The 14948-nt window shown below is 42.3% G+C and overlaps 1 protein-coding gene across 1 annotated transcript; it reads left to right on the top strand.

Moving 5' to 3' along the window:
- Positions 1-181: 181 nt before the first annotated feature.
- On the top strand, positions 182-14699 carry LOC146504365 (SID1 transmembrane family member 2-like). The gene is made up of 18 exons (XM_085184398.1): positions 182-242; positions 6001-6027; positions 6782-6820; positions 6900-6965; positions 7540-7655; positions 9774-9847; positions 10041-10107; positions 10207-10280; positions 10364-10487; positions 10612-10729; positions 11043-11179; positions 11295-11403; positions 11661-11737; positions 11923-11969; positions 12058-12163; positions 12264-12374; positions 12462-12575; positions 12682-14699. Exons 1-18 carry the CDS (start codon positions 182-184, stop codon positions 12742-12744), a joined length of 1530 nt encoding a protein of 509 aa, XP_085040524.1. The 3' UTR covers positions 12745-14699.
- The last annotated feature ends 249 nt before the right edge of the window (positions 14700-14948 follow it).

The following is a 14948-nucleotide window of genomic DNA, read 5'->3' as shown; positions in this document are numbered from 1 at the left end:
AGCAATTGTCAGTATATCCAGTTTATGTATATTACAGTACATGGTGAAATTAGACTTTAACAGAGGTGTTAACGGTGTCATTACTGTCATTTATTTTAATTTACGCATATAGACTCAAAATAAAAATAAAATGTCTGAAATATATGAATAAAATCTGTTCATATGATACGACAACGTTAATATGAACGGTATGGTTCCCAAAATGGTTTTGAGACTTGCTATGATGTATCTCTTGGAGACTGGTACTGGCAAAAACACACGAAGCCGAGCTATAGGTGATAGAGTTGAGGATACTCACTGACCATAATGGATCAGATCAGAAATATATCAGAGGGACGGCTCAGGTTGAGCATTTTGGAAAAACAGTTACAGAACCAAAGCTATGAAGGTTTTGATATGTGCAGAGGAATGCCAGTGGATTTATTAGAGTTTTCAGGCAGAGGAAAAAGAGGAAGACCACAGAGATGATTGACGGGTGTAGATAAAGAGGACACAGAGAGAGGATTGATACAAAAAGGGAGAATGGAGGGATAGACTGAGAAAGAGGCAGATGAACCACTGTGGTGACCACTAAAGGGACCAGCCAAAAGAAGAAGAAGACGAAGAAGCAGATTCTGTACTATGTATGTTTCCATGTGTACAATATTTTGCAGTGCACCTGAAAGCACCAATAGTTGTACAGCTTCAACCTGCCCTTACTTTATTTTCCAAGGGTTTGGGATGTAGGTGTGTGTTGGAGGGAACAAACCTTTAAAGGGGCTCCAAGCTGAAACTTCCTAGCTCTACATTTTATTAGTAATTCTTACACCGGGATGACTACCACATCCATCCTCCTCTCGCTCATTCCTCTTGTGTATTGTAGGAGTAAACTAGGACTGAAATAGCTATGTTATCCAGTTATGTGATATTACCTTTGAAGAGAAAGATCTTTATGTAAGATAGATTTTCTACCATATCTGTGGTGAAGTTTAAAAATCTATTCTAAATCCCCAAGTTCCCTTTTTTAACATGTCCCTTTTTAGGTCGAAGGTCACAAGGCAGCAGTTGGATCTGTTGTTGGCTCTCACACACTGGATGTGAAACCCTTTCTCTGTTTTGGAAATCACATGGAAATAATAAAACTACTCTCCCCCTGCTAATGAACAGAGCTCCATCGTTAACATTAATGTCACAAAACAAAGGCAATCCCCCCAAAAAAGAAATCAGGTGGCAAGAAAGAAACTCCCAACCTTTTAGCACTTCATTGTGACAACTGATTCAAAGAGCTGCTCATTGTCAAACATGTGCTAAAACTGCTTTAATGGGAGCCAGTTTATTTTTACAGCAGGGCAAGGCGATGGGGTTTGCAGGCGTTATTGTAGGGGGAGTTAAGTGTGAGGATCCTGTGGTTGTGTCAAATGGCACTTTTTGTCCTCTGAGCTTCTCACTCACTCCATCAAAGAGGCGTTGCCAAATGAAGCTTTTTTACAGATCCAGAACCAGGATGTGATATCAGATGCTTGACACCTATCCCATTCAGCCCTTTGTTGACTGCTGTTTACAATAAAGTAGCTCCCGCAATATTTATTTATTTTTTACACTGTTACCAAGTAACATTTGCACAGAGGATTATAGGATTGTAAGCTTCAGAAATATCCTAGCATAATGACCTAGAGTCTTAACCACAAGAGGGCAGAGGAGAGAGAGTACACAGCAATGTCCAGACCCCTTTCTGATAAACAGCAGCTGTATTAATACACTGAAAGGACTAAATTATTCTAAATCTTTGGCTCAACACGGTGCCAATTATCTCTCAAGTTTCCAAATACTCCCTATTCTTCTTCGCTCTTTTGAGTTTATGGCTTCAGTCATTCTGCTCTTAAGCCACACATCACATCAGCAAGAAAAACACGGTCACCTCTCTAATGACATGTGTTCAGCAATACATATTACGCAACAAACTCCCAGAATATTGAGAAAAAATGCCCGGGTTCAGGGGAAATGGCTTTTCTTCCCCAGCGTTTGTTTGCTTTGTCTTTGGTGTGGGTGGTTTGCTTCTAGCGTCAGGGTGAATAACCTCCATATCTTGGGGCAATGGCAGCTAGAGGACCACAAACTGGCCTTGAAACTTCCATGATCACCTCAACACCCACGCACATGTTCACTTCTTATGCGAGGCTGCGATGCCATGTAGGTATTGAAAAAAATAAAATAAAAAAGCAATGAAGGTCGAGTGCATGTACACCAGGTAAGCGGAGCCAGTAAAAGTCGAGACGTCCAGATCATCACCAAACTCTTTGCTTTCACTTTTCCATGAATTTAAAGAGCCACATGTTCCTTTTCTGCTGAAAGGTCCTAATTGTGTACTAATTATCTATGAGCAGTCCTCAGAACAGCAAACGACTGCAGCGCCTCATAAACAGGGGAGATAATGTTCCCTATCAGAACGGCTGGCATGGGAGATGCCCTGGTGTGTCCTCATTATTCTCTGATTACGTGAGCATTTGTCAAGCGAAAGAGTCTGTGTGTGTAGAGACTTACAGTTAAATAAGAGTTATCAACTGTATATCACCATGGCTGCACTTCTCAGGTTATTCGAGTTCAGATTTTCTTGCTGTCAAGCTGTACAGCCCACAGGGCGATGCAACCTACAGTGACACTCTCCATGCAGGGCTCTGGGCCAAATATCTGTATTAAAACCAAAGGGGCCTCAGCAGCTGTGACATTGCAAAACTACCTACGGACAATTAAGGAGACGTGCATATGGCCGACCTGAAGCGGCGTGTATGTGTTTGACAAAGCCAGTGAGTGTGCCGCACTGTTGCTTACAGCTGAGATAACCTCCCCTGCTGATCAGAGAGCAGTGCTCCATCAGGCAGCTGGAACAGTGACGTGACCTTTGAACCTCAGCCAGTGCCTGATCAGACGGTGGGTTTGAATGATGAAATATTTATCAACGTTCTCTGAAGAAATGAGGCATACATTAAAACTGACTTGAAAACTAACTTCTTCTTTTTTTGCCCCAAATATCTACGTCTCATAGGGAAATCAGGATAACTCACCTACTATATCCCCTCAAACGACAAAGACAGGAGCTCCAAGAAGGGCATCATATCAGAACTTTCTGTTTGCATAAGAGTTCACTTATATATGCCTCGTTCGTGGAAATCTCAGCAGAGGATTGAAAATCAGCTTGTTTTGGAACTCATATGCAGATAATGAATGTTCAAATTATGTTTATTAAGCATGTATATTGTCTGACAGTGGCCCAGATGAACCCCGCAATAGGCAGTTTTACCTCCTTCCGAAGATCCACAAAGATCCGCAGACGTGGACAGTACCAAATGTGATCCCGCCGGGGAGGCCCATTGTATCAGACTGCAGTAGCGCGACTTATAACATCTCCCTCTATATAGATCAGTTTTTGGGACCTCTTTCTTGTAAACACCCTAGCTATCTGAAAGACACATATCACTTTTTGGAACTTATCAAACCGATACGACTATCAATAAATACGCAATTGTTCACAATCGATATTGAAAGCCTGTATACGAACATCAATACAGAATTAGGCCTAAGAACAATAAAAAATATTTTAGAGCAGCATCCAGACCCTAAGAGACCAGATGAAGAACTTTTGCAGTTGTTGGAAATCTGTTTAAGATGCAATGACTTTGAGTTTGCGGGGAGACAGTACTTGCAGGTTCAGGGTACAGCAATGGGACATAGATACGCCCCTTCCTATGCTAATCTATACATGAGCCAATGGGAACGTGAGGCCCTGATAAAGTGTCCGCATAAACCTACTTTCTACTTTAGATTTTTAGACGATATTATAGGGGCGTGGTCCCACAGTGAACAAAAATTCACTGAATTTATTGAAATCCTCAACAGTCACCATCCTTCCATCAAAGTCAAACATGAAATGCATCCGATACAGGTGAATTTCCTGGATACGACAGTATTCTTAGAACAATTGGACCAAAATCTGAAAATAATTTCCACTAAGGTTTATTTTAAACCTACGGACTGTCATGCTCTTTTGCATAAGAGTAGTTACCATCCCAAACATACTTTCAAGGGTATCATAAAATCCCAAATCATCAGATTTTTTAGAATATCTTCAAAGGAGTCAGATCTTCAGGATTCAATTAGTATATTATTTCGGAGCCTCAGAAAGAGGGGTTACTCTAGCAGATTCCTTAGAGCCATTAAAAGTAGCACCCTTGCCGGTCTGAAATCTAACATAGTGAATACAGGTGAAGTATCAAATGACTCAGGGGGAAACCAGACTCAAAATCAAAATCAGATACAACCGGGGGAACCAAACAGGCTTATGCCACTAGTAACCACTTACTCGCGTTCATATTTACCATTGCATTACAAATTCAAAACAAACTTTAAGAAATATACCTCCGATTTGACACCATTCCAAAACTGCAGAGCGATCTCAGCCCACAGGAGAAATAAGAACTTGAGAGACATGCTTGTCAGGGCCAAGCTACCAGAACAGATGAGGCGAATAAGATCAGGGAAACCCAACCATTGGGCTTTTAAACTGAAACGATTCTTGTATAATCCTCATGGGAAAATAGGGGCACCCATTCTGCAGAGAATGACCCTAAATACGAGTAACATCATTTATTGCATCTGGTGTGTAGAATGTCGTCTACTCTATGTGGGTGAAACAGGTCAAACTCTGTTGGAGAGGCTAAAACAACACATTTATAACATTGAGAGGAACAGACTGGACACCCCGTTAATATCGCATTTTCAAACACACACATCACACCATTTGAACATAACGGGACTTCAAACCTGTGCGACGTGGACGGAGGGCCAGAGGAGGAGATATGAGAGGATATGGATCTCCAGACTACGGACTCAATATCCACAGGGCCTGAACGCAGTCTGAAGCGCTCCTTTTAAAATTGTATTGATGATTATTGCTGTCCTTATGCAAACTCTTGCCATGACAATAAAAGCTGGAGAGGTACCTTCTGGGGTAAAAAAAAGAAAAGAATAGTTGTGTCCCTAGATTTTTCCATTAGTTAGGTTGTAGCATTGCCACAGAATTATAGATTACAATATATATTATATATAAGAAATTTTAGCTATGGACCCCTGCAGTTACAATACTGCATGTGTGATTATTGTTATTATGGATAACTGAGGGTGAAATACCAACAATGATAGAAGGGAGATTTCTCAATTTCCTCTTCCCTCTCTCTCTTATATATAATAGTCAAATTTAAAGTAGGTATTGAATTATGGACTATGGTCCTCAAAATGAGAGTGATAGTAGCCTAGTGTGACACAAGGGGTGAGACATGAGCGACAGTGACCAGGCAGCTGTTGCCAGTGCACTGGACTCACAATAGAGAGGGGACAGAGAAGGACATTCAGGTCAAGAGGAAGCATCACAGGACACTACAACAATAGAGTGATGTGTACAGTAAATTCCTGAGGTGAAAAATGAAAGTCAGTTAGAGATGAGGCTAATTACAGCCTGTAAGACCTTAAACTATCTATAAAATATTGATGTTATCGATTGTAGACAGCAAACGTAATATTGTTTTACAAGCTTGTGGTATGTGTTTAATAAATCCCTCTCTCTGCTTCCCTGCATTCAGTTAAATATCCTGGTGGATACTGGAAGCAGTAACTTTGCAGTCGGGGCAGCTGCTCATCCTTTCCTGCGCAGATACTACCATCGATCGCTGTGAGTAGAGACTCAGTCAGATATAGAAGTTGTTCGGAAACGTTTTATGAAGGCTGGAGGAGAGTAAAACGAATCCTGCCCCTTGTTCAGCAACTAGCTCTGATGGACCGGCCCATTAGGAGCAGTGTGCACTGCCCACAAACCAGCAAGCTTGTTCTGTTCTGTTAATTAAATACTAGAGTAAATGTGATCCTAAACTGGACTGATCATGCAGTCCCACAGCTGTTTGCCACTCTTTTATCTCAGAGCTGAATATTTAAGCGTGTACTGAACGTGTATCTTTCTCTCCTGCCATTCAGCCTCTCTGCTCGGGAAGAACAGCGACGGTATACAGACACAGTTACTCCCCTTGTGCACTCGCTGCCCTCTCTCAGTCTGTGTTGCTTGTCTGCAGATGCTCTGCATGCAGTAGCTTCCATACTTTACCCTACAAAGAAGAGAAAGAGACGTTTTCGGCTGCAGGGCTTCATGGACATAAACGTGGCTCTGTTCTGAGGCTTTTCTGGCTTTACAGAGATACAGATATGCACTCACATGGGTCTTTGTTAGCTTCTTTTGTCTGTGTTTGTAACAGTGTTATCCTTTTGTAGTCCTCACAGCTTTATGGCTTTGAGCTAAAGAAACACGTGAGCATATTTTCAGCAGCACTCCCATTAAAAGCATGAAGGCGCTAAGATGAATGCAAACACTGCTGATGTGCTTTTTTTCGGCTGCTGGCTGCCTCCCAGTGTGTATCTGTATCTATCCACTGCAGTATTTGCTGCCACTGTTTGATTTTAAACCACTAGTTTTGAAATAATCTTCTTCACTGCATCTCATTTCTCAGCTTTCACACTTTTGGAGATTAATAACTTTTTTTTGCCCCCAGCCAGAAAAGAATTTAAGGAATTCCCTTTTTTCACTGGATTCCTTCACGTGTTTACGTCCGCCTCACCTCCCCGTTTTCCTGACTAACACAGTGATCATTGTGCAGTGTTAGGATACTAACTAAACGTTGATCGTAGTGCCGCTTGTTTGTGCATGTGAGCATTTGGGAGCATGTATCCTTTCTTGGATTTTTGAAAGTTTGTGTCTTCACAGGAAAAACTCCAGCCTCACCAAATGAATATGGCTCATTTGGTGAGTATTTAAAAAAACATTTAGTCTTTGTGACGTCATTGTTTGATTGGCAATGAACGAAGAGTCATCTCCTCCTCAGCTGACAACGGCAGCACAATGAGTTCAGAGGCCATTACTTCAACTGACAACAACTATGGATACATGGGTATGAGCAAACAGAGACTCACACGTCCTTTTTTCCCTCTTTCTTGTTTTTTGGCCCACTCTAATGTCGCTCTGCAGAGCGGCTTGCACATGGATTCTTAGCAGCTCCACGCCCTCACTGGTTTTCTGTGTGTCTTTGTTCATTAGGACAGGAGCCTTTCAAACGTCGACCAATCCTCAATCACCTTCACTACCTAGCCATCCGCATCGGTGACACGCTACCATATAACTAGCCGAATCAGCACCCCAAACCAATCAGCCACCATCTCAATCAAATATCAGTGGAGTTAAGAGGCCGGGAAAGTGGCCACTTCTCTCCACTGATGGCACTCAAGTGAACAGCGACGGTGATCTCATCAGCACAAAGATCATCTGACCAAAAAAAAAAAAAAATCATTCTGGTCATCTATTTAATCATTTTGAAAATTGAAGATCATTTTTGAAAGATGCGATGTGTTGGATCACCTTTTTGCATCAGCCTGCAATTCCCTTAAATCCAGTCGTCGGTCTGCCTGCTCACGTTGTGCCTCCACTAGACAGAATGACTCTCTTTTGCTCTTCCCTCCTCCAATCAGAGCGATCATTGGAAAGTGTCGCACGAAGCAGGCAGGAGTCTTTGAGCTCCATTGAGGAGGATGACTATGACACACTGGATGACATACACTCCGACAAGAACATTGTTCGCACAAAGGTACGTGGAAATCATTTTTCCTGCCTCAGAATGGCACAGATGTGGCTCTCTGCACATCTGGCTTATTTAGAATGAAAAGATCTGTAAATGTGCAAAGTAGTCCTCACCTCTAGTACCTCGGGGTGCTAGAACAAAAACGTCCATCTGATCTGTTTGGTCACTAACAGATTGCTGGATTCATCTGTGGAGATGGTGAGCCAAACTGGAAACTGGAGGCATAACTTGTTTTTCTTTGATAACAAACATTCCCATTTCCATTTGTGCCAAATATTTGCCAAGTTTTGCTAGATCTCTGAGAGTTTAAACCCCAGCCGGGTCTTTAAAACTCGAGCAGCATCCTAAAAACTTGGTTCTGTTCATCTGGATCATCTGGATCATCTGGATCATCTGGCGTTTTTAGTGGGAGAAATGTATTGTCACTCATCCATGTGACTTCTTCGGTTTCCCCAACCTTATAAACAGTACCTATGCACAATGACTGAAACCAGCCCCACTGAATGAACAATGGGCTGTGAGGTCAGTTTCTTGATCATTAATATGCAATTTGTCATTCACAAATCAACAGCCACTGATCAATGGTTTATGATCAGTGGTTGTTGATCAGTTGCCACGATTACCATTCATAGAGAGTTGGGGAATGGCTGCAATCACAGCATTGTAAGATGGTGAAAGATGAACCCTTAAGCATTTCTCCCTGTCCACGATGTGTCCTCATCATTGTAGGAGTGTCCACTGGCCTGTAGGTGTAAATAGACTGCAGAGTCTGTGTTGTGCCATCTGCTTTGCCAGAGATTGTTTGGTTTCCCCCCCCGATGTATAAATCACGGCAATCCTCCTGGCACTTAACAGCGTATGCTACATTACTCCGTTTGTCCCGAGGGACCCGCTCCTTGGTGTGGACCAACTTTTGGCGCAGTGTGTTTTGGGGTTTGAAAGCTACAGAGATGCAGTGTTTATAGTAAATGCGTCTCAACTGTTCCAATACTCTTGACACGTACGAAAACCCATAAGGGTTTTCGCTTAAGCAGCAGTTGTCCTTCTCTCCTGGATCGGCTGGAGCTTTCTTTAGGCGCTTTCCCAGCTTTGACAAATGTCCAGTTGGGATAACCACATTTACTCAGGGCCTTCTTGGTATGATGTTCTTTTGCTTCCCTGGCCACTGTGTTTGTGGGGATGGTGTTTGCGCTGTGTTGTAGCATCCTGATGACACAGAGTTTATGCTCCAGTGGATGATGAGAGTCAAACCCCAGATGTCACCCACGTACTTGAACCAGTGACTTGGTAGTGAACCATCCTATAATCTCTTACAAACGACCTCCACTGCTTCAGTAAAGACAGATGTAACATTGTACAAAGACCATTGTTTCATCTGCCTCCATAATGACATCTCTCACCTTCTCAACAAAATCCAAGCTGTTCTGGATGTGGTGTTCAGAGCTGCCTACCAATGGGTTGAGGGTCGAAGCCAGAAACTTTGAGATGTTGCAGGTGACCGAGTTGATCATACAGACAATTGGTCTTAGAGCTACCTCCTGTTTATGTGTCTTCAGTAAACCATACAGACTTGGTGTAGCTTCTCCTGGGTACAGCCTGTGGTATGAGGTCCGGTCAGTAGCCTTGTCTTGTTCTAACTGCTTCAGACAATCTATCACCGTCTTCCTGTAAGCACTTCCTGGGTCTCGTTTCAGGGGCTCATAAGTATTTTTCTCACTGACCAATGACAAAATTTTCTCATGATCTTTCTGGTTTAGCAAAACCAACATTCCCTTCTATAAATGCCAGCTCTGAGCTCACACACACGCGCACACACAGTGTAAAACAAAGAGCAGGGCAGCAGATATTCTCATACTGAGCTCAAATGAAACAAGTGAACAGAGACAATTTAATAATGTGTTCCTTCGTTATATTAAACCTCTAAACCAGAGTCACAAATTTAAAAAAACTTGTCAGCAGTAAAGAGTTTGAACATTTATAGACTGAGAAAATTAAAAAAAAAGAAATGGTGGTGTTTAATAAAAGACAAAATCGTAGCACATTAATTAGGCGAGGTTAATGCTTTCTTCATCCAGATTTTAATAAAGTAATCAAAGTAATAAAGTCCTCTTCTTCCTCTTACAGAAATTTCTGTACGTGGCTGACTTGGCCCGCAAAGACAAGAGGATCCTCAGCAAGAAGTACCAAATCTACTTCTGGTGAGTTCTCTTGTTGCACCCATGATAAGAAACATGATATTCTTTTATATTGAAGCCAAATCTATTCACAGTGAATTAACCAAGCCATAGTTTTGACATTATATGAAACATTAAAAAAAATACTGATTATTAATGAAGTGCTGCAGATCTGATGGTTGTGAGTGGCTGAAAGTAATAATTGTACCCTCTTCAGGAACATTGCTACGATTGCCGTGTTTTACGCCCTGCCAGTCGTCCAGCTGGTCATCACCTATCAAACGGTAACAATGATTTTATAAAGCATGGCGACACTTTTTAAAAAAAGATTCCGATAAGCCGTCAGCTCGCTAATACGACGTGTGCATCTCTGTTCTCCACAGGTTGTCAATGCTACAGGAAACCAGGACATCTGCTACTACAACTTCCTGTGCGCCCACCCGCTCGGAGCTCTAAGGTTTGCAGTCGAGCACAGTGTGTTAACATGTCCAACGTCATCAGCTAACCCGCGTAAAGTAACGATGAACTAATTCCACACAGCGCTTTCAACAACATCCTCAGTAACCTTGGTTACGTGATGCTGGGGCTCCTCTTTCTCCTCATCATCCTCAAGAGAGACCTCGCCCACAATCGCGCTCTGGAGCGGCATGACGTCAACGCGCTGGTGAGGCACACGCACACTGACAAACGTGTAGTCATATGTTATGAAGATGTGTTTTTAAAGATTTTGATGATGATGATGATTAACAGCGGTAGTTTAGTTATCAGGTTGTCTCTTCCTCCTTCAGGAGTGCGGTATCCCAAAGCACTTTGGCCTCTTCTATGCCATGGGAACTGCTCTGATGATGGAGGGTTTGCTCAGTGCCTGCTACCACGTCTGTCCCAACTACACCAACTTCCAGTTTGGTAAGAACGATTGTGTCCTTACTCAGACTCGACATGGTTGCAGTTGTTTTTACCTTTGTCAGGATCAGTAGTCTGAAGAGAGTTTTGGCTTTAAGCAGCTGTCACTTCAAAGGAAGATGAAGTTTCCTGACTTTAGTCTGCATCAGTTCTTTGTGCAGTTACATTTTTACTGCTTCAGCCAGTTTCTTGAGTTTCTGCTGGCAGTAAAATTTGTGAATGCATTATTTTTGTCTCTCTGTCTGGTTTACTTTTGAGTCCTGGGCTGAAAAAAGTTCAAGTTGGATGCGGTACATTTGAGTTGTTCTCCCTGCAGACACCTCCTTCATGTACATGATTGCTGGACTGTGTATGCTGAAGCTCTATCAGAAGAGACACCCAGACATCAACGCGAGCGCTTACACCGCTTACGCTTGCCTCGCCGCTGTCATCTTCTTTTCTGTGCTGGGAGTGGTAAGCGCACACACACACGCACACACACACAATACAAAACCTGAGTTATGCTTTATGTTCTAAAAACACGGATTTCTTAATAATCATTGTGCTGTGCTTTTTTTCCCCCTCTCAGGTATTTGGGAGAGACAACACAGCCTTCTGGATTGTTTTCTCTGTGATCCACATTCTGGCCACGCTGCTGCTCAGCACACAGCTCTACTATATGGGTCGATGGAGGCTCAGTAAGATCACAGAAAGAAAGCAAACTCAGTCCAGTGGGCTTTATTGGCTTAAAATGAATCACTTTAGACTAATAACTGACTGCAACTAAAGTAGTCCAGGATTATATTATGGCTGTCGTGTGAGCGTGTGTCTCACATAAGCTAGCAAATCAGAGTAACTAACATTTAAATCCACTTATCGGGATATTCTAATAAAATAAAGCAGCTTATAATCCTTGTTGTTCTCTCTCCTTCCTCCCTGTGTGTTCATGTATCAGACGCTGGGATCATGCGTAGGATAGTTTACGTCATCTACACAGACTGCATCAGGCAGTGCAGCGGGCCGATGTACATTGTGAGTAACGGCCAGAAAATCCAGTATCAGTGTATTGCATAAGGTAGCAGGTCCTTCTGCTTTTACCTGGTAACTCAATTATTATCTTATCTTAACGACCGGTGGTTGCAGAGAGCAATAAAAGGCATCGGTGAGTCCTGATGACCTGCTTTTTAATCATTTTTCCGCTGGTGTATGTCTTTCAGGACCGCATGGTTCTGCTTGTGATGGGGAACATAGTCAACTGGTCTCTGTGAGTAAAACAAACTGTGTTTCCAGCTCATTTAAATCAGCAGAGTGCGGAGGAGGCAGGTGATGTGGATCTCGCTATCTCTCTGCAGGGCTGCCTATGGCCTCATACAGAAACCCAACGACTTTGCCTCGTACCTGTTGGCCATCGCCATCTGTAACCTGTTGCTCTACTTTGCCTTTTACATCATCATGAAGGTTTGTGTGTTTAGTAACTCTGCGCATGTGAGAAGCACCATGAGAAAGTAGCAGACATGTTTGGGACCTTTGGAGCTTACAGTTTTCTGTTTGTGCTCAGCTGCGGAGCGGTGAGCGAATCAAGTGTCTGGCGCTGGTGTGTATTCTCTTCACGGCGGTTGTGTGGGGCTTTGCGCTGTATTTCTTCTTCCAGGGTCTCAGCACCTGGCAGGTTAGCCACACACAAACACGCACACCTATGAGATTTGGGCTCATGTGAAAAGACACTTGGATTACTTGTTTCTCTCCTGTGGCACAGAAAACTCCGGCTGAGTCTCGTGAGCACAACAGGGACTGCATCCTGCTATCGTTCTTTGACGACCACGACATTTGGCATTTCCTGTCCTCCATCGCCATGTTTGGATCCTTCCTGGTATTATGAATCATGTTTAAGTTTGTTTAAACATGCAGGATATGCAATTGGTTTAGAATGAGGCGTTAAAACCTTAATATCCAATATTACCTCTGCTCCCCCTCAGGTCCTCCTGACCATGGACGACGACCTCGACACCGTCCAGAGAGACAAAATCTACGTCTTCTAGATTTGCCGGATCTGCGAAGAGCTCTGCTCTTTCTCTCTGCCTTATCGCCCTGTCTGTTTGCATCCCCTCCATCTTTTTCAAAAAGCACAGCCAGTAGCCTGTTTCTGGGCTGTTGATGAGCACCTCTCTGCCTCGTGGAGAGTCGGGGAGGAGCAACAGGCCCCTCCCTCTACCTGCGTGGACACTAATGTGCCAATAAAAGCTGGAACGTCGTCGAGCGATGCTGAAGTGTTTCGTCCTCTCGCTGCCATCATCGATGTAACTGTTGTGAGCACCGTTTACCGCTGACGATTAACGGTGTGCATTTTCGCTCGACACGAAACTCGTCCATTTTAACTTATTTTATATTGTCTGCATTACATTTGGCCTGGAAGTCAGCAATGTATTTTACTTACTGTTTGTAGCCTGTTTATATGCTGTGTGTGTTTGTACAGGTGTGTGCGTGCGTGCGTGTTTTCAAAAATAATTGTGGGAAGATGAATCCTGTCCAGTCTCAGTGGCCTTCAATGTTCTAATCATAGTAGTCACAATACTGTGTTCTGATTGGTCAGATCTGCAAGCTATCCGTCCTCCTCCTTGAGGGAATATCCATGAAGACATGATTGTATTTACTTGTAACTGCCCTTAAGTGTGACTCTTAAAGGTATTTTTGCACTCTACAAAAAATGGATTTTATTGTCAGGTATTGCAGTGAAAGGATACTCAATAAAGGTCTTTTCTGAAGCGTGGTCTATTTTTCCAATACCTGGCTTTGATAAGATAATCTTGGGCACAACAGCTCCACCCACCTGCTGTTTGGATCTTCTGTTTGAGAGGAGCAGCCATTCAGAAGTAACCTGGCTTAATTACTGAGTCCAATTTAGAGCATTGGAAAAAGAGCAGCTCACAATTTAACCACAAGTTTTTCCACTGGAAATCATTCGCACATTAAAAATGTTTTATTAAAATATTTCATAGAAAAATACAATATTTATTTACACAAATATGTAACAGGCATGTAAGGAAGAGGACTCCCTTACTACATTTATTTATATTATATTATCTGTATAGCACTTTAGAGCACACCTTTCACTTTATTAAAAGCACCTTATCAAGCACTTTATTTAGCATTGCACTTTAAGCATGGATTTGCACAGTAAAACATTTGCACACAAGAAGTTTAAATATTTATTGACTATTTATTGGGAATTTTAAAATCAGTTGGTAGCCTTATTTCAGATCCTGCACAGCTGCTCCTCATCAAGGAATGTGGTGGTTGTCTGTCAGGAGAGAAGAATGGTGATTGAAATTGTGATTAAGGTTTACCAGTAAGGAAAACTAATGTAAATGTGTGTGTGAAATCTAGGGATAAAAGTGGTGCAAATAAGTGTAAGATAATGATTACTCACCTTTCTTGCCTGTGTCCTCTTCAGGGTGTTTGGGCAAATGTTTCCCCGGGGGTCCAGACACCATTTAAAGGTTCCGGGAGAGACCATTGGTAAAGAGAGTGTGGTGAATCTTTTTGTGCTTGGGTTTCTGGGTTTTTATAATATTGGGTTTGGTGTAACATTAAAGTGTGAAATATTTATTAATATGTAAATGTGAAATGTATTTGTGTATTTATTTATTCTTATTGATATATTGTATACTGTGGTGGAAGGTTGGGATTTAATAACTTACCTGAGAGTGGAATAATGGTTAAGTCTGTGACAGCTGAACATATTTAAGGCTGCCAGTTGTCATTAGAGGGTGATTTTTTGTGCTGTGAAGAAGCTCGACAAATTGTTGTAAGGAGAGCTGCATAGAAAATAAATACTTTGTTCCACTACACTTGCCTTGGTCCACCTCACTGTGTTTCCAGCTGCTAAGGGCCGCCCTGTTACAGGGCACAACTAGTCGACAGCTCACTATTACTGATATGCAAACACCAGGAGACTGGACATTAAAAAACATTTTTCAAAGTGGATTGGCTTCACTGTCTTTACAAAAACAACAGGAAATTCAGTCTCTGTTAAAAAGTGCATTACATAAACGGTTAAACTCCATCAGGCCGTGTTGTGGAAGGAAAGGTTTCGGCAATAGAGAAATCGCACAGGACACTTCTCTGTGATTGTCTTATACTTATTAGGAAAACCCAACCCGACGCAAGTGAACTACAGCTTTAAAACACAGAGTGGATAAGTTCTGGCATGGACCTCTAACCCTGAATTTGTTTGCCTAAAAAA

Source organism: Neolamprologus multifasciatus, chromosome 14, assembly GCF_963576455.1.
Source record: "Neolamprologus multifasciatus chromosome 14, fNeoMul1.2, whole genome shotgun sequence".
Taxonomy (NCBI): Eukaryota; Metazoa; Chordata; class Actinopteri; order Cichliformes; family Cichlidae; genus Neolamprologus; species Neolamprologus multifasciatus.
Note: the sequence above shows the minus strand (reverse complement) of the source record. Positions and strands in the feature narration are given on the sequence as shown.